Source organism: Bombus flavifrons, chromosome 15 (genome assembly GCF_040668555.2).
Source record: "Bombus flavifrons isolate JBK064 chromosome 15, iyBomFlav1_principal, whole genome shotgun sequence".
NCBI classification, from domain to species: domain Eukaryota; kingdom Metazoa; phylum Arthropoda; class Insecta; order Hymenoptera; family Apidae; genus Bombus; species Bombus flavifrons.
In genome coordinates this window covers 11,516,796-11,534,858 of record NC_138456.1, presented here as the reverse complement: position 1 = coordinate 11,534,858, position 18,063 = coordinate 11,516,796, and the positions used below count along the sequence as shown (strand labels likewise).

The 18,063-nt window shown below is 35.5% G+C and overlaps 2 protein-coding genes and 1 long non-coding RNA gene across 5 annotated transcripts in view; 2 read left to right on the top strand and 1 right to left on the bottom strand.

Annotated features, from left to right (window-relative positions):
* The window catches only part of LOC138187446 (uncharacterized), a 44,542-nt gene extending 38,336 nt beyond the window's left edge, over window positions 1–6,206 (top strand). Inside the window, exons 5-9 of the long non-coding RNA XR_011175176.1 lie at window positions 395–592; window positions 1,302–1,472; window positions 1,629–3,465; window positions 3,619–6,035; window positions 6,114–6,206. This is a non-coding gene — a long non-coding RNA (uncharacterized LOC138187446). The remainder of the gene's footprint in view (window positions 1–394; window positions 593–1,301; window positions 1,473–1,628; window positions 3,466–3,618; window positions 6,036–6,113) is intronic.
* galene (potassium two pore domain channel subfamily K member galene) lies at window positions 586–16,564 on the bottom strand. Of its 2 annotated transcripts, none has more exons than XM_069128192.1 (11): window positions 16,136–16,564; window positions 14,600–14,719; window positions 14,386–14,512; window positions 5,105–5,231; window positions 4,577–4,678; window positions 4,233–4,355; window positions 3,838–3,977; window positions 3,601–3,759; window positions 2,904–3,149; window positions 2,137–2,412; window positions 586–959 (listed from the first exon to the last, which is right to left on the bottom strand). In XM_069128192.1, the coding sequence occupies exons 1-11, from the start codon at window positions 16,331–16,333 to the stop codon at window positions 640–642; spliced, it is 1,938 nt and encodes a 645-aa protein (XP_068984293.1). In that variant the 5' UTR covers window positions 16,334–16,564; the 3' UTR covers window positions 586–639. The 2 variants fall into 2 exon arrangements, with proteins under 2 accessions (XP_068984293.1, XP_068984294.1); XM_069128193.1 differs by having other exon boundaries at window positions 722–959; window positions 2,267–2,412.
* On the top strand, window positions 8,280–13,945 carry LOC138187626 (uncharacterized). 2 transcript variants are annotated; one of them, XM_069128589.1, is made up of 6 exons: window positions 8,280–8,659; window positions 9,948–10,135; window positions 10,758–10,937; window positions 11,571–11,715; window positions 11,800–11,901; window positions 12,522–13,945. In XM_069128589.1, exons 2-6 carry the CDS (start codon window positions 10,023–10,025, stop codon window positions 12,777–12,779), a joined length of 798 nt encoding a protein of 265 aa, XP_068984690.1. In that variant the 5' UTR covers window positions 8,280–8,659; window positions 9,948–10,022; the 3' UTR covers window positions 12,780–13,945. The 2 variants fall into 2 exon arrangements, with proteins under 2 accessions (XP_068984690.1, XP_068984688.1); XM_069128587.1 differs by lacking the exon at window positions 8,280–8,659 and having other exon boundaries at window positions 9,155–10,135.
* Window positions 16,565–18,063: the final 1,499 nt, after the last annotated feature.

The following is an 18,063-nucleotide window of genomic DNA, read 5'->3' as shown; positions in this document are numbered from 1 at the left end:
TAATGAATGGTGATTATGATTTTGAAGTTAGTGAATGGGAAAGCAGCGCCTTAGAGAAAGGAACGTTGGAGTGTCGATTACGTTGATTGTTAGACCGGGGAATCCCTGAATCAGTGCAAGGGTTTTTCCAGTTTGTCGCATGTTACTCGAGTTGTGAAATAGTATCGTAATACGTATGACGTATAAAAATATACGAAATATTTAAAAATACCTGTTATGATACTTAGACAATGAAATAGACCTCTATTTAAGTTCCATTCCTGTAACTGTATTCATAAAGATGTGAATTTGCATGAACTTTCGCAGTCTGCTAATAACAATAAGCCAATAATCGATTACATTTAAAAATAAAAGTTACAATCACAATGTTCTTCAAAAGCATGCTTCGTTCCAGAAATAAAGTTGCTGCAAATTTTTGACTGAGAGTGTACAATCGTAAGACATTCAGACATTTCAGTTTCGTTCGGACATCGTCCAATTACCAAGGATGAAGAAAAGAAGAACAACTGAAAGAGGAAGGGGAAAGGGAATAGAGAAAACGAAGAAGAAAGAGAAAAGACGAAGAAGGAAGGGAAAAACTGGAGAAAGGAAGGTAAGTATATTTGGTGAATGAATGAAGATTCGGATGTCGGAGGTTGGCTAAGCGACGGAAATTCCGCGAACGTTCCTAGTCATCGAGTGACATCGAGGAGTATCGAGAACGTAGCCCTCGAGTTCGTTGTCAACCTCGTCGTTGTATTCGACGTCGTACGCGTCGTAGTCGTCGGCATCTTCCTCGTCGTCACTCTCTTTGATGATCCCGAGCCTCTTCGCGACGTTCTTCACGTTGTTGATGACCTCCTCTTGCACCAGATTAAAGCTCATCGCCAGCAAAGCAATTCCAAATAACAAGTACAACGAGCAAACCGCGATCCCTTTGTGCGCATCCAGCTTGTACGCTGGAACGAAGTCACCGAATCCTGCAAATCAAATGTGCACTTCCAGTATCGTATTCGCTTTTTTCCTTTTATTTTATTTTATCGGGATGATTGTTGTAATCGGGAAGAACAGTTGGAGCACGTTATTGTTTTCCTAGTTTTTTGTTCTACTTCCTACGTTGCTTCCTACGTAGTTCTAGTGTATCGCGTCGTGCAAGCGAATGCACGCGCAATTGTACTCCTATATAAGACTGTATAATATTAATTTAAAAATAATAATAGTTCTGTAATATTGAAAATAATCGTATAATAATTCTTAAATAATTCTATAATATTAATTTCTATTAAATTTGATATATAACATCGATATTCGTAAATTTCCAGTGGATGATGCATGTACAATGACGAAAAGGTAAACGACCTTTCGGTGTGCAAAGGGTGAACGAACCTCTCATGCGTCAGAATCGAATGACAAGTGTTTAGAGAAGTGTGGAAGTTATCGAGTGGCTATTTGGGACGAGAGGTTCAATTAGGCAGAACTTTTGGCAGGAAAAGGTGAGAGAGAAATAATTAATGCATGCGTGATGCGATTTGCGAATGTCGCAGAATCAAGAGACAACTTTCATTCGATTCCAACAATGGAAAAGACGAATTTAAAATTAGAATAAAATATAAAATGTTTTCTAATCGAAGTTTCGTCAAATGTTTCAGAATTTTTAAATTAGCAAATGCTGTGAAATATTATTAGAATAATAATTTAATACGTATAATAAGCATAATAATTTAAAAACCAAATGCTGCTAATGTGCTAATTAATTTAAAAAAAAAAAGAACGGAATTTTATTGAGTTTCAAAGGTGCAAGAAGTAGCAAAGCAGAAGAAATTCTCCAATTTCATAAAATGCTTCAAACTTCACAACGTTATTTAAAATCTTTAAGTCGGAGCCGTAGACACAAGCAAGATGTAATTCAAACACCACACAGTGCAAAAATTCTAATTAGATAATTAAAAAAGAGAAAGAAGTTGTTCTGAGAGTAACGAAGCGAAAATTGGCAGAACGAAGGAGATGAAAATGTTCATCGAGTTTCATAAACTTCTGTGGTGCCTTTAAATTAATACCGCGTACAAAGTAAGGCTTAATAAAAATATTACATTATTAACTAACTAAATACTAAAAACATACCAAATAAAAACGGAAAAGAAGAAAAGCTGTACTAACCTATGGTAGTGAGAGTAATAAAGCAAAAATATGCAGAATCGAGGAATGGCCAATGTTCCCAAGCGCTAAATAAGAAAGCGCCACCAAAAATGTAACTAACTACCAGGAAGACGCATAACCATATTGGTACCGGCTTTATTGGCTGCCTTTCCTGATCGTCGTTTACGTGATACTCATAATCTGAGTCAAAATCGTCTATATATACTTGTCTGTGCGCAGAAAATCCAGCTGAGGACATTATATCCGATGGCAATGTGTCTCTTCTATAAGAGCGAGCTTCGTCGAAAAACAAGAAGGAAAAACAAAATTTATTATAACAAACAGCTATAAATAAACACAAATTCGAGATGAAATAAAGATATAGATAAGAAACAAGAGATTGCAAATATTTACATAGAAATTGTTATGATTTTACTAAAAAGATAAATAAATGTATCGAAATAAATAGAAAGATGATAAAATATATTATGGAAATAAGCGAATAATGTAAGAAATGTGAGATATAAATATGTAAATATAAATGTGACATGGATTAGAATATAAATTTAGAAAAATAGAATTTGTAACATAGAAAGATGAATAAGGATTTAAGAACGAAAAGAAATATTAAGATAGATTACAGAAGTAACTGAATAATAGAAGAAGATTAACAAAATTTATAAGAAGTATAAATTAGAGAATTTGAAAGTTTCACGAAATTCAACTTGAAAATGTGAATTAGAAAAGTAAATCTAACGAATAGAATTGGAAAAAGAGAAATTATTTACCAGTGGGATAATTAGTTTTATAACGTCTACTTTTTGAAAACTGGGACCTTCTGGAGTTCTCTAGTTCCAAGTAAGTGGGCGACGGCCGTAAAGGCTGTGCCAGGTTCGTCCTGTAGTTGCTAGTCGCACCTTCCATGGATAAGCATCTTCTGGGCAACGACCTCGTCACTAATGGCGCTTGTTTCTCCACATCTTCCAGGGTTTCTGCCGTTTCTGGTTCCACCCGAGATTTGCTTGTATTGCCTACTGCAAATGAAAGAATCATATTTATTAGACAGGGAATTAACCATCACTCCCTCTTCCTATTTTCATTTCTTTTCTTAATTTTAAATTTTTCATAAATTTTCCTTCCTCCTTTATTATTATATATACGAATATAGTATTGTCCTGACAAAGTTCTACTGGAGAAAAATAAAATATTCTGAATTATAAATTATATATTTATTTATATTATTATTAAGTTGAATTTTGAATTTGACTGATCGATATAATTTTCCTTTAAATTTTCTTATGTCGTCAATTATCAGTCACATTAAAGAAGAAGAAATTTGCTATAAATCACGTATATTCAATGTTGACAAGATTAATAAATTATATCGTAAATATTACATATATTTATATTATAAAACTATCTTAAAGTATATTAATTACGTTATAATTTATATTTAATTTTTGACTGATTATTTTCACAACTCACAGTCAGTTTTGTTTTCAGCGGAAGAGTGCCAGCGTCGTAATTCATCCTCCAAATCATCCAATGCATATTGGTTGCACAAAACCGGAGAACGATCAGTGTCATTCGGCGAACGCATTAGCAACTTCCTGTCTAACGATTGCGTCGTCATCTTGGGGCTGGCTAAACGCAATCGTCATTTAGAGATGTTTCTTTCTTTCATTTTCTCATAGATAATTTCACGGAATGTGGTTCAGATACCTCTGCTTGATTTTACCATCGGTAAATCCGAATATCTGGACACTGTCGCGGATTTAAATCCAAAACTTGGATTTGCCGAAGATGGATAAAAAGAACTCGGTCTCTTGAGTTCCGAATCTTCGTATCGACGTACATTGTACCTCGATTGAAGCAAAGAAAACAAAAGAAGAAATTATCGTAGATATTTTTTTTAATTAAATAATTTTCTCTTTGTTTATATTTAAGGAATATTCTCTAAAGAAAATTTCTTTTTATCTAAATTCTCTATCGAACGCTTTATCAAATAATAAATGACACGGCTTTTCACTATTGCCATATTAAAAACATTTCAAGAATCTATGTGATTAGGATATTACTTTTAAATACAATAAGAAAATTAAAAGTACATAACATACTTATTATCCACGTCAAAGTACGATGATCTGGCCAAGGTTTCGGACAAACCCAGAGCTGAGTCTGCAGATCTCTGGCTCACCCTAATGGATCTTCCAAAGCCACCCCTGCTTCCACCATATCGCCTTTCCAAAAATATGTTTTTATTTGTTACAGAATATTATGGTTTTATGAGGAAAATGCGGATGTTTATGCATTTATATGGAATTTAAATATGCCAAAATATGCAAAATGTAAGTACAAAATGTATAGAAAAGAACGTTGAAAGTAAACCACTGGTTATAAACATTTAGGTTTTTATTTCCGTAATTGTGCTGAAAAAAATATTCATGAGTTAAATAAATACCCCGGTTGTTTCATGGAATATGATCTGACGAAGTGGCTTCTTGGTCGCCTTTTTCTTGGTGGTTTCGTGCATATGTAACAGCAAACTCTCCAGTATAAAAATCTAATGACATAATAAAGATAAAAGAAACAACAATTAAAATAATGGAATATCCGTATAGACAAGACTCTTTTTTACACTGATTGTATATTTTAATAAAATCTGAGAAATGTAGAATAACTTGAGAAATATTTACGTAATTAGTTGGTTTTCTCTCTTTCCTCGACATTTTCATTTGCGTCTTCATTTTACATTCGTAATTAACGTGCTTTGAAATCTCTCGTGACGCTGATTCGTGGAAAAATTCGATGATATATATTTCTATGTAATCTAATGCGAAATAATAGTAACGAAAGGAAACGAAGAAAATTGTCTGGAAGAGATACGACCGTATATTTAAATATACATTAGAAATTGGTTGTTTTAGCATCGAAAGCATTAGAAAGTATAAATGAAGCGCATTTTTCTGCGTTCTACGCAATCGTTTACCTGAAACTCGAAGCCATAATATCGCCGATGTTGGAGAGGCAAAGCAACATGAGGGGAATCCCAACGATAGCATAGAATATGGTGACCACTTTCCCGTTCTTAGTCTTCGGTGCGATGTGACCGTACCCTAGAGTCGAGGAACGCTCGATTAGCCTTGCGTAATTTCCCCGCTCACGTAATGCGCAATTAATCCTGTTAGGTCGAAAATTACGGCCGTAATTTTCACTTGATCTGCGCCTACCTTTCTTACAGCCCATAATTTACGCCACAATAATATAATAGTTTATGCAATATTATTTTCACTTTCTTATACAGAATATTTATCGCGATATTCCAATCTATACTAAAATATTAATTATTATCCGAATTACCGTTATTTATCTTTTATTTGAAGCCTAGAAAATTTGGAATTTTACGATCGGACATTTAATAACGATATTTTTTTTAAATATCGGTAACTTGCGGGTATTTTAGTTAAGTTTTGGGATATGTCTCCAATTTACAATGACAATCATAAGCTTAAAAAGTTCCTGAATAAATCTTTAAAAATTGTAATTGGTTCTCGTAATTCCGCGTGACTTCTAAAATATTCCCAGCGATATACGATATATTCCAATAACACAAAAATCTCCACGATTCGCCTTTAATTTACTTCTACACGCTTCAAATCGAAGGTTGCTAGTAATTAATGTCATTATTCAAACTTTTCAAGGAACGAGCCTCGTGTTCTCAACCTTGTTCAAATATTTCCAGGGTCAACACACGTAATACTCGGAAGGATCATCAAGGTTGTCTCAGCCTCCACCAATTTCGTAACTAGAAATGTTTCTTCGTCACCTATAGTCTGGGTCAAGGTCACTGCTTCGTTATACACATTTTTTACAATCACCGTAGCAAATACACGACATTCGAGGATTATTTAATTTCGATGGTAAATTTAACTTTAAAAATCATCGAATTTTAGTTTTAGAGATATAAATTTAATTTTAATTCATTTAGAATGTTTCAGAAAATTGGAATCAACTTTCACGAGCGTTACTCATAGTTCCCATAATACTCGTGGAAAGCAAAAAGGTGTTAACCACGTTCTACAAATTATTTGCTTCCTTTATTTTATTTATTTTGCTTCCCTTTTTTTAATTTAATTTTTTTATCCTATATATCGTAATTTATAAGGTCTTTAACACCAAATGTTACTGAGAAAGGTTTCTATTTTTCATTCCTTCTTCTCTTGTTCTTGTCCTTTTTTTTTTCTTTTTCTTGTACTTTTTAATTGCTCTAATTAACGATCGAGAAGGAACGAGAGCAGGAAGATGGAGAAGATTGAGCGCATCCGCCGGAAAGGGACGAGGATCGATCGATCGAACACAAAAGAGGAGCGGATGTTCCAGCTGGATTTCGGAACGCAACTCGGTCACGCGTTATGAGCCTTTGTTTGTTGGTCGATCTTTCGCGATGCATTATAACCGGATTCCTCGAGGAGAGATCGAAATTTCATGACATTGCGAACGTCACTCTTTGCCATTGTTATTTTGTATGCCCTGTAATCTTTCCAGTCTTTTCAATTCTCAAGCTATTTAGCAGTCACAAATATTTACTTCTAATTTGTCGCATCAATGAATTAACTACGTTATTATTTATTAATTTGTTATTTATTAAGAGTAAGTTTAAGCGTATATGATAATCTAGGGTATATCGAGGTCACGTGAGAGCGTGAATGAGAAGTCTATGTAAATCAAGCTCCTTTTGCAGCCGGCAGCAAAAGATGAATATATTATATTGTATATGGGGTGTTCGCTTTATTACCAGCCAGCGTTTTTCTCGTAAACGATCAGTAGGAGGAAAAAACGAAAGAGGAAAAAGATGAATGGTTTAAAGCGAACTACATATTCGCGATAATATTTCTTTCGCGCAAAAATGCATGTCTATTTCGTACATAATGCGCGTGATATTTTTCTACGCTCTGCCGATATTGGAAAGAATTATTGTTTACATTTATACTACGGACCGATGGTATATCATCGAACAATAATTACTTTGATTTTTCTTCGCCGCACGCCGCACCGTGGCGGCGTTACAAAGAATTTTCCCATCGAACCTAACAAATTTAGGCGTCCCCTTTCGTCGTGGAACGATGAAACGGTTAATCGACGAGATCGTTGGTCGGCGACACGGCGCAAAAATCAAGGAAAACGAATTACGAGACGCTGCCGGCTTCCTGTCCCGGAGGAAAAGTGAATTTCCTCGGTGGTTGGGACAGCGTTCTTCGTGAAAATGACCTTGATCATTGGATTTTCGTTCGACCGTACCTTTTTTTCCCCCCCAAAAACAAGGTTACACCAGACCGCGGGAAACGTCGCTTCCAAGAGCTCGACCATTTTCTTTCATCTAGAAAGATTTCCTCTAACGTTTAACGTTGCCTGATTTTATAACGACGCGGTGTTAAATGAAATACGATCGTTCAAAAAGTTTTGTATCTTTCACGAAAGTTTCGTTCAAATGCGGAAACTTTGGAAATGGTCGATAACGAAGAAAAGTGACGACGAATGTTGGTGAAGAATAATTGGCACGTTCTTTTCACGGGATTCTTAAATATTTGCAAAGTGTATATATATATAAGTAATAGTATATTTTATTGCTTGCCTTGTGACGCATTGCAAAGGGGTTTATAAACTTTCACGTATTTCTAGTTACAAATTCTTACACGCTACCTTATTAAGTTACTTAACTCTACTTATCAGAGTTATGTAATTTTAAACGTCACACTGATATATACGTTACACGTAGAAATAATTCCATAATAAGTAGGTATGGTACGTGAATCTAACAAAAAGCAAAAATTCTTACATATTACGTCAACTTTCTTACGCGCTACGTTATTAACATTTTTGATACATAGCGACTGTTAGTCCTCGGCAAATCATATTTTAAAAAATGAATTTCAATGTTAAACTTTATAGGGAAATCTTAATTTTAACACTAATCCATTTTAATCTCAACGATTACTTAATTTTCAGTCTAATTTTATGGATTACTTAATTTTCACTCTAGCTCTATTTTAATAAAGAAACACGAAGTAACATTCACTTACGTGTACGTTCCCTATCGCTTCTAAATTAATCGATAACGATTAATATACTGTAATAGCTCTCTGCTCTAACTCGTATCTCTTTTATCTATTTTTGGAGAAAAATAGAAGAATCGAAGATAAAGCGAAAGTCAAAGAAGAAGATCGAAGAAAGTTGAATAATGAAACGTATTTGTAAAGCTGTAATTGTATTAATTCGTCAAAAATTTCAGAAGGAAATGAAATTTGAAAAAACTGAACATTCAATAATGGTAAATATTTACGGTATACGTAACATATTCGCATATATGTAAAACGAGCGAGCGGTTCGCAAGAAACGACTCGTCATTTTCATGTAAGAGTAAAAAAATTGCTATAGTCATTAGGTTCAGGAATCGAAGACAATGCAGACGTCCTTCGAAGAACAACTGACGAAGTAGCGTGAAGGAGTGTTACGCCATTTGGCTGGATCTTGTCCAAAGAAAGAGGTCAGAAAACCACCTGTAATGAAACCGACTTCCCCTTCTCGAATCGGTGGATTTTCCCAGATCGAAGGACAGGCACGAGAAACACTGGTTTCAGTGCAATGCAATGCACCCACGTGCTCACCTCGCGTTACCTAACACGTTACGTTCGCGCATTTGGTGGGCCGCATTTGTATGTTTTGGTTTAAGTAGCATTTTGAAGAATAGCGATTAAGGTCGGTGTTACTTTTTATCGCTGATAGAAATCGTGGTAAGTGAAAATAGTTTAATTATTATTACGAATATGCAATATACGTATCTCCCAGTTTTCGTTCTGCCTTAAAATTCTTTCGCTCATTCACCGAACTATCGGTATTTTCTAGTATTTTCAATCTCCAAGTTCATCAATTTTATTTTCTCTCAAAATTTGCATGAAATCATTTTAATTACAGTTTTTTTTTTTAAATACGTTTCATCGTTCAACATTTTTTCAACTTCTTTTTCAATGTTTACTTTATCTTTCAATTCTATTCAAACTTGGGACTTGAATATTCTCACTCTTTGATTTTCCCAATTTTCATTTCCCCTTCGATATCGTACTTGCAAATTTTCAAACAATATTATTCTGTTTCATATTTTCACGAAGGTAATTGGTTCGTGCATTTGGATGTTTACGCATCTATTGGAAAATCGAAGGTACAAAAATCTACAGAGTACATGTAATATGCAACAACATGTAAAATATTCAAACTATAACACTAGCTATAATATTCAGTAAGAAAACCATTGTCTATCGTGGTTCTTTCTTTGCAATTATATTTATACTATCTACTTGAAATATTTATAGACTTTTTCCGCTTCTTGTTCCTTTCGTGTCTTTAAATTTCCCATAAATGTATAAACGTCCACACCGTCATATCCATTTCTCGTACGTACAATCTTTCAAACGAATATTCTTCCCCTGTTGAATCCCCGATCTTCTCGATTCTCGTTTTACCTTTCCGCTTGCCCATTATTCATTTTCCCATCAAATTTCTAACATTCGGCTCACGCTCAACGCTAAGCAAATATTCCAGCATCAATTTCCTCGCGTCAATTTACAGATTGAAACCTCTAAGCCCTCTAAACGATCCTAATCCGCGTAACGAGAACACCTGCGATTAAAACGGGCCGCACAAGGGGTGATTCACCCTCTGACGAAAACTGTTGATCCGAGATCGCTATCGAAGGGACCTCGAAACGAGCCACACGGTGCGTTCACCTCCCAACGGTGCATATATAAAGACGGGATTCACTTTCACTCTCGTTTTAGTCGACCGTCGGCGATATTCGCCGGTGAAGCTGTCCAAAGCCACAACCAGACGAAATCACGCCTTCTCGTGGAACGATGGCGACCTTCTTTCTCTTTTGTTGCGTCGCTATTGCCATGGTGGTCGCTGAAGAAGATGGGTGGGCATGGAAGCGCAGAGACGAACAGGAGAGCGACGTCGATAGAACAAGGTGCGTTGAATTTTTGGGTTTTCTTTCTTTTCGATGGAATGCAAGATATCGGCGAATCGTGGGTTTCGAGGTGGGTTCTAATGTATTTGCAGCAGTTTGATATTTTTTGAGTTTGAGCAGTTTGAGATGTAAACATTTCATATATGGTTTGATATTCGTTGAGACGTCGTGACGTGGAATTTTAACGTGGCAAAAGAAAACGAAAGATCCAGGTAAATTGAAAGGTAGAAGGATGCGATTGAAATACGATTTTGCAAGTGGATACTATAATTTACTAAGAGCAACATCGATAGGATTTACAACTCATTTCTTTATACGCAATGGAGAATTTGATTTGATATTTAAGAATCTGACCTCGCAGCGTGAATCTTTTTGAATGGAAGACGCGAGTTCTCATCGGAACTTATAACGTAAGAGCGTTGTGAAAAAGGTTGCAGCACCAAAATACGCCACATCCATCCCTTAATAGTTCTGCTACCTTCCCTTTTTCAATTTCGATTTCTCTAGCCAACGATTAAGATAATAGCTTTAAATATCTCTAAAAACTTTTCTCCCTTTTGCTCTGCACAAAAGAAGGAGAAGAAAATCGAAAGAAAATTGTTCATCGGAGCTATTTGTTCAGTTATAGGTACCAGGTGAACGAGAACCTCGAGGATATCGGCCACGAAAGACCTTCGGTAGGATTTAGACCACAGAGCACCGGACCTTACGGTTCTAACAGTAGACCCATTGTGTCACCGTCGTATCCTGGCAACAAAGAAGTTCTCGTTGGTCCTGGTGGACCAACAGGCATTATAAAAAGGTATTTCGTATCTTCTCGCTGTTTTCCAACCCAGTAAGTCTGTTTTCGTCGTTCGCGTCCTCCATGTTGATTGGCTTTGTACGATCGAATGATCTCCACCACTGTTGGATTTTATGAAAAGCGGCCAAACATTCGGAGTTACACGATCCGGGGGCTGGATCGGATTTAGGTTGGATTTGGGTTTGGTTCGAGTTCGATTGTTCAACTCTGTTACGAATATCGGCGGCTAGAGAATATTCGAGCACATTTCGATATCGGCCTTTGTCGGCAATCGATCGAATCTGAATTTTTAGTATGCCAATGACAAACTGAAAAGTAACGTATAATAGAGATTTAAGCACTTTCGATCACGTGGAAAAACGTTGTATTCGAGCAAAAATAAAAGAAGAACGTACATACGCAGGGTTTTCCACCTAACTTTATCACTGTTGCATACATATATGTATATTATTACTTTTAAGCTGTAAAACCTTTTAGCAGATTAAAATCTACTTGTGAAATATTTTCTGGAAATACTAAATTCTATCGGTTTTCTGATTAAACGCAGGATTGAAACTGCAAAAAGCTTAAACCATTATATCACTCAAAGAAGCAACCGTCGAATAATATTTACTTTTACTTTAACCCGTGCAGACCTTCCTACACCGCAAATATCGACGACGGCGAGTTGGAAAACGGTTTCGTGCCATCATGGGTGAAGGACGATCCTCGATATAGAGAATACGACACTTGCAAATGCAGATACAGCTTCAATTGCCCCTCTAGCGGATTGAAATTTGTAAGAAATATGGAAAAATGATCGATATCTTTGAAACTTTATAACTATATGCTTATTAATATTTCTAATAATTTTTTTAATCAGGGAAGCTGCTCCAAGGATAAAAAATATTGCTGCTTTAATAGCAGAAAGTATCCAGCTTTGGTTTCCGGACGATACGGACAAGGACAACATCCTTCATATCCGGTACCATTTCATTGATATTGACATTTACTAATACTACTGTTAATTTTACTATAACTTTTGATATCTTTCTGATAATTTTACTCAATCTTTGATATCGTAGATCGCGCAAAATCGAATTCTAGAAGAATCAACGTTGAGTGTTTGAATTTTTCAACTTACCGATTGAACGAAATTCCCCGATCTCCTACCGAAATCTAAGCTTTTGAACGTACAAATGACATTTGTATTAAACCTAAATTTTCGAATTGCCAAATGAAATATCAAAATTTCTACGTTTCCAAATGAAGTCTAAACAAAATACAATGATAGCAAAATTAAAAATTCGAAAAATCTAGATTTCCGAAAAAAGAATAATCTATAACTAGACTTATGCGGATACTTATGCAAATTCATATTTTTATGAACATAATTACAAAAAATAAAAGTACGGTAAACGATTGTTTCAATTACCGAATATTATAGCAAGTATTACAGTTTGAGTATTTTACGTGTCTTTGTATAGTATATGCAATCTATAGACTTCTGCACCTGCGATTTTCCAATAAAAGCATAAAAATCTGCAGCCTATTTATAACTTAAATTATATCGGTTAACTTTAATAATGTTTACACAAATTCCAGGGTGGTCCTAACAAGTACGGACCAGCGACTTTCGTGCAATCGCCGAACAATTATGGTAATCGAAGACCCCAGGGGAGTTTCACTGGCGCTAACAGATATCCTGGAAATTACCATTTTCCAGGGGAAAATCCGGAGCCCTATCCACGACCTCATAGCAATCCTTACGAGCAAAATTACGATTACAGCGACTTTGATATTTACGGTCGGTCCTTGAAGAAAAATCAGACGCAAAACGCTAACGTGGATGAAAAAGTTTAAGCTCCATTTACACGAGGCCTTCGACGGCAACCTTTTCTCGCCTGATCGATCTTCCGATGGTTCTTCGCGTATTTCGTCTTGTAAATTCTTAATAAGATCGATCTGCCTGAACGAAGAGTTGGATTAAAGAGTTGGACAGCGTATGAGAGGAAATTATGAAAAAAATGTCGCGGTGTAAGATGTTTCTGAAATTGTTAAAACTGCCAAGATATTTGTCAAATTTTTATAGAAAGAATATTTGAATCAGAGAGATATCTAGCGTTACTCGATATTTATATATGCGTAGTTTTAAATGTTATTCATAATTTATACAGATACTCTTTGGATATTTGTTTTCGAATATTTCTTAGTTAGTTTGTTTATAGGTTGAAATGGAATACGCATGAGTGTTTACGATATGGTTGAATATCAAAGGGAAAAAATACTTTAACAGATTGTTCTGAAGGAAACGAAATATTTCCAGAAGTACATACGGTATTCAAAAGGTAGATACTTAGTTGTTAACCTTCTATGTGACTCGGAAATACTCATGTATCTATACAATTGCCTTTAATCCTTATTTATCCTATCATCTGACACGATTTATCCGACATTGTATTTCACGTAGTACTCGTCTGTATTGTATTTATTTTTATCTTATTAATTCTTTATCGAAATTTACTAACACGATTCGTTGCGTATGTATTTATAATTTTTAGATTTTATTTTATCCGTCTACTTTACTTTAGTATTTTATTGGTATAACGTTTTTTTCTAAAATGATATAGCAATTGTCAGTACCAATTTTCAAACCAAAATTTCAATTTCAGTTTTCAATAATTGATCGAAATAATGACGTTTCTTGTGTCGCGAGTGAGCAATGCATTATAGAAAGTTAATATAAATATTTCAGTTAAATTAAAAAAGAACAGTAGTGGAACGTAATTTTAGACGAGCATGAAAATTCATGAAACATTTCTCCTTATTTTTAGCCACAGAACCCGCTGTCGTGGCTCCAATCTAAAAATTATCGAACTTCCTGTTTTTAAAAGAGCCACGACGACTTCGAACACTTTTAACAAGATACCAAAGATTTTTCACTGAACTTATTCGATATTCGTTATAATATAAACTTCGTACAATAAATATGATAATTGATGTCACGTAAGATTATCGTTAAGAAAATTTCTTCTATTTCTATGAATTTTCTCTGCTTCTTTTACCTATCAAAATTTCAACAGCTAATATTCAACGTATAGTGTTCGTTGTAGCACTCGTTTTAGTAGAAAATAGACTTCCTATTAAACCTACCTAGATTTTCTTTCTCCTAATTATATTTGTAAAACTACGAATTCGATAATATTCTACCGCTCTCCTAATATCTTCGCTCTTGTTGATAACGTTCTTCGTTGTTAAGGAAATAACTATTAAAGAAAATTAGGATAATTCGTCGTGAAAATTATTAAAGGTATGAGAATCAATTATCTCTTGAGAATAAGAAAAACTAAATGATTACAATCGATGCTAACTATTAAGGAAAATTAAGACGATTCGTGAAAACTAATAAAGAAGATTATGATAGATAATCGTCTGTTGAAGATAAGCGAGACGAAATGATTAGTCTTACCAATGGTAGTAATGACGACGATGGAGTAAAAGAGAGCGCCAGCAAAGGTCCATTGGATGTCATCCTCACCCTCGCTGCCATCCCAACCCTCTTTCTCCATCATGCACACGAGGTTGTTCTCGAAGCTCTACGAAGAAAAGTAGCGGGAAAGTGATGGCGGAGGAAATTCGAGTTCGATCTCTGGTCACCGAATGTGGATGAGACGGCCCGGTACCTTTAATTCACGTAACGCTTTGTCCGTCCAATTTTCACGAATCAGAACCTCTACCTCCTTCGTGATCTTCCATAGCTGCTCTGCTACGTTCCCTCTGATGTCTTTAATGCTCTTCTTGATCTGGATAAAAGAGAGAGACAGACAGACAGACAGACAGACAGACAGAGAAGGAGAGAAAAAGAAGAAAACTAAAGAAAGGGAAAAGGGGATGAACGATAAAGGGAATTGGAATGAGAATTGTAAGAGGGGAAGATAAAGTGTCGTTATTTAGGCTGAGACAAATTGTGCGTTTATTTTTATTTCTGTATTTCGCTGTTGTTAAATGATAATGAAAATGGAAGTGTTTTCGTTTTATTCGATGTCTTTGTCGCGGAGATATCGCGTCGTTGGGTTTTATTGAAATAAATGGATTTAATAGTAGGAGAAAAAAACGACGGAGCAGCGAAGTTTAAAGGAAACAGGAGAAGAAAACGAAGCGAGAAACGTAGAAGAGCGGAGGAATGTAAGAAGGTATAACTGAATGAATAGAGTACTAGAAAAGAGATTAAAATAAGAGAAAAGAGATGGCGGAAGGTGAAAAAGTAGCTTTTGGCGTGAAATATATCTTGAGTTCAAAGAAGAAAAATTGCCGAAACAGAATTTTTATTGGAGAACCTTCGGTCAGTCAGGATTTTTCATACAGAGAGAATAAGGGTACTTTAAAGACGGAAAGAATAAAAAGAAGACGTCCAATCGTAATCAGAGTTCGAAGAAAACGATCAAAATTATGCAACTGACTAATATCGAAAGAAACGCAAGAAAGGAAAAGAAATTAGAAAAAATCACGAAACCCTAAAATATGCGAACAACGTAGAACACGGATATGAAAAAATTAGCGAGAAAGAAATGGAAAAACGTCACTGGGCATAATATAGCCAGGCTAACTTCACCATGAACCAGATACTACTTTTTCCCTGAAACCTCTACAAAAGAACATCATAAAAATGTAACATCGCAAATCATCGCCGAGAAGAAAGAATAAAAATAGCGTTTAAATCTCGACTTTTATTTTACCGACGAACGTAACGATATAACATATGATAATTAGTCGACGAATATTTATGCTCTGGTGAAAAATTTAAGAATGCAAAAATTCACATAATACGCGAGAATAATATATTTAAAGTGCGCTCGTTATAACGTAGTACTCGTTATAGTCTACTCTAGAAGGTAAAACGATCCTCTGGATTTAATTTCTTCGGTTGCATTCGTAAAAATATGCTCGGTCTGGCGATAAGATACGCGATAACGTATAAGCAAGTTTGAAAAAATAGACGTAGAACGCAGTTTCTAAAAGGAGATATTTAATGCCACTCGTAATAACGGATCTTAACTTAACTCGTATTTTAACGGATCTTAACGGAAAAATTTAACGGAAACGGAATGATAACGATTCAACGATCTACTTTCTTTAGCTATCCGAGGCTTGTTCGTTGTACCGTCGGTTTCGTAAACGGGGGTTAAAGAGATAAGGGAATTAAAATTCGATATATCTACCTCTTTCTCGTGGGTGGCCTCGAGGGCCTCGAACGCGTACGCGCCGATCAGACAGTAGAGCACGACCAACGAAACCAACGACACGTGGGAAAAAACGCATCTGAAGAACTTCCACAGGAAACGTAGAAACCTGATGCACTTGGAGGGCTTCTCGGCCTCGACCATCAGCTCGAACGCTTCCGGTCGCGAACGCGGCATCGTGCTTTCCGCTTCGGAGCACGTTCTCTTCCTTCACACGCTTTCACCGCGTTTCTTCATCTTTCTTCGAATTTCTCTCTTTTCTCCTATACGTCTCTTGATATTTTTCCTCTCACACCATTGAATTTCCACGATATCCAGTCGCTTTATTAACTACCGTTCTTACATCCTTTTTTCCGGAAGAAAAGTTACAGCGTTTTTCGAAAATGTTTCGCAATATTCGCAGTTTGCTCGTGAATGTTCGAGGGCGATTTTTTCATGGGTTGGTCGCGGAATTTCGATGATCTAAAGCCGAATCGAGCGTTTAAAACGCTTTTTAAATTGAACATTCAAGTATTTACGGACAGAGTACTAAATCGGACGTCACTGTTTTAGGTAAATTTTACATAGTACCATTTTAGATGAATTTTACATACGTTTTGCAATCGTTCGAGATTTTAGATACCAAAATTAATCGAATCGATCGTTCGCTATTGATCGATTTCCTTGAAAAAATGTTCTTCCGAAATAGCTCAGAAATTATTATTAAATATTATCGTTACGATAGGAAAATATTTGTCAGACGACAAATCGCTTCCGTAAAGTTTGACAATCTTATTACGTACATTAGTTTCTAAACGCGAATTTGATCGCGTGGTAATTTTCAATGCGTATACGCACAAGCTGCAACGATAATAAGGAATAAAATCGTAACAAATTCTTCTGTATGGTCGCGATCTTCTAATTAAATTACAGCCTGTAGAAGACGGGCAAGTTTGCCGGATACGTTTCAGGGCTAGTGTATGTACAATACACGGCGATTATTTGAACAACTAAAGTAAACGCATAGCCGTTAGGAATTGCTGACCACTGAGAGACACGAGTATGTACATTTTGGATAGCGAACCATGTCGCGAATCGTAGAATTAATATCTTTGGAATAAGATGTAACGTTGCGTTCGAAGAAGACTGAAACAGGCGTCTCGAGTATTTAAAAATTAGTAAATTATCGAGCGACATACGATGTACGTACGTTATAAAAACCTAAAATAACGGGACAATTTGGAGTTATTGAATCGATCGAGAATTACGGTAAATTAATAGATTATCAAATATAAGAAACAAATCGATGAATGTATCTACGAGCATATTAATTGATGGTCTGTTTTTTATGGTGTAAGAAGAGAGATGGCAAGGAAAGCATATTACCGATATCAATCTAAAAGAAGGACGATGGTAGAGCATAAAAATTTATTTCCTCCTTCGGAACGTGCGTTTGATTTATCTTCCTCTCGTTCGAGTTCCGTTAGATTGGTAGGAAAGCAATCTAGGGGCCTATGCGATCTTTCTTATACCGTATCTTACCGTTATCAAAAATACCGCGTCAACTGAACTAAATATCTTAAATTATATTAGATTAAATGTAATATGAATTGAAAAGATAAAAATCTCCGAATCACGATAGTAGCTCGTCAAGTAATTTTTTATTAATCGACCGATAAATAGTATGAAAAAGATTTAGCTGTTGAAAGTAATTATTACAGTCGTGCGAATTATTTCTATTTGAACTTAAACCAAAGATTATCGTAACGATATTATTCGAGTTATTGTTATTATTTGCAGATAGAAAATTATGGCTCGATCTATCGGTACGATACGTCTATATGGAAATAAGATTTTAAAGAAAGGCTGGAAATTATATTTTATACTGAAAGCATCGGTTTTAAAAAATCCCATTACATTGTCCGTTG

Excerpts from the sequence above, each read along its gene's own strand:
- LOC138187626 (XM_069128589.1), top strand. The coding sequence starts at position 10,023 with ATGGCGACCTTCTTTCTCTTTTGTTGCGTCGCTATTGCCATGGTGGTC. Across the intron at positions 10,136-10,757 it reads AGCGACGTCGATAGAACAAG|TTATAGGTACCAGGTGAACG; the intron begins GTGCGTTGAATT and ends CTATTTGTTCAG. Across the intron at positions 11,902-12,521 it reads GACAACATCCTTCATATCCG|GGTGGTCCTAACAAGTACGG; the intron begins GTACCATTTCAT and ends CACAAATTCCAG.
- galene (XM_069128192.1), bottom strand. The coding sequence starts at position 16,333 with ATGCCGCGTTCGCGACCGGAAGCGTTCGAGCTGATGGTCGAGGCCGAG. Across the intron at positions 14,513-14,599 it reads AAGCGTTACGTGAATTAAAG|AGCTTCGAGAACAACCTCGT; the intron begins GTACCGGGCCGT and ends TTTTCTTCGTAG. Across the intron at positions 3,150-3,600 it reads CGCTGAAAACAAAACTGACT|TAGGCAATACAAGCAAATCT; the intron begins GTGAGTTGTGAA and ends TTTCATTTGCAG.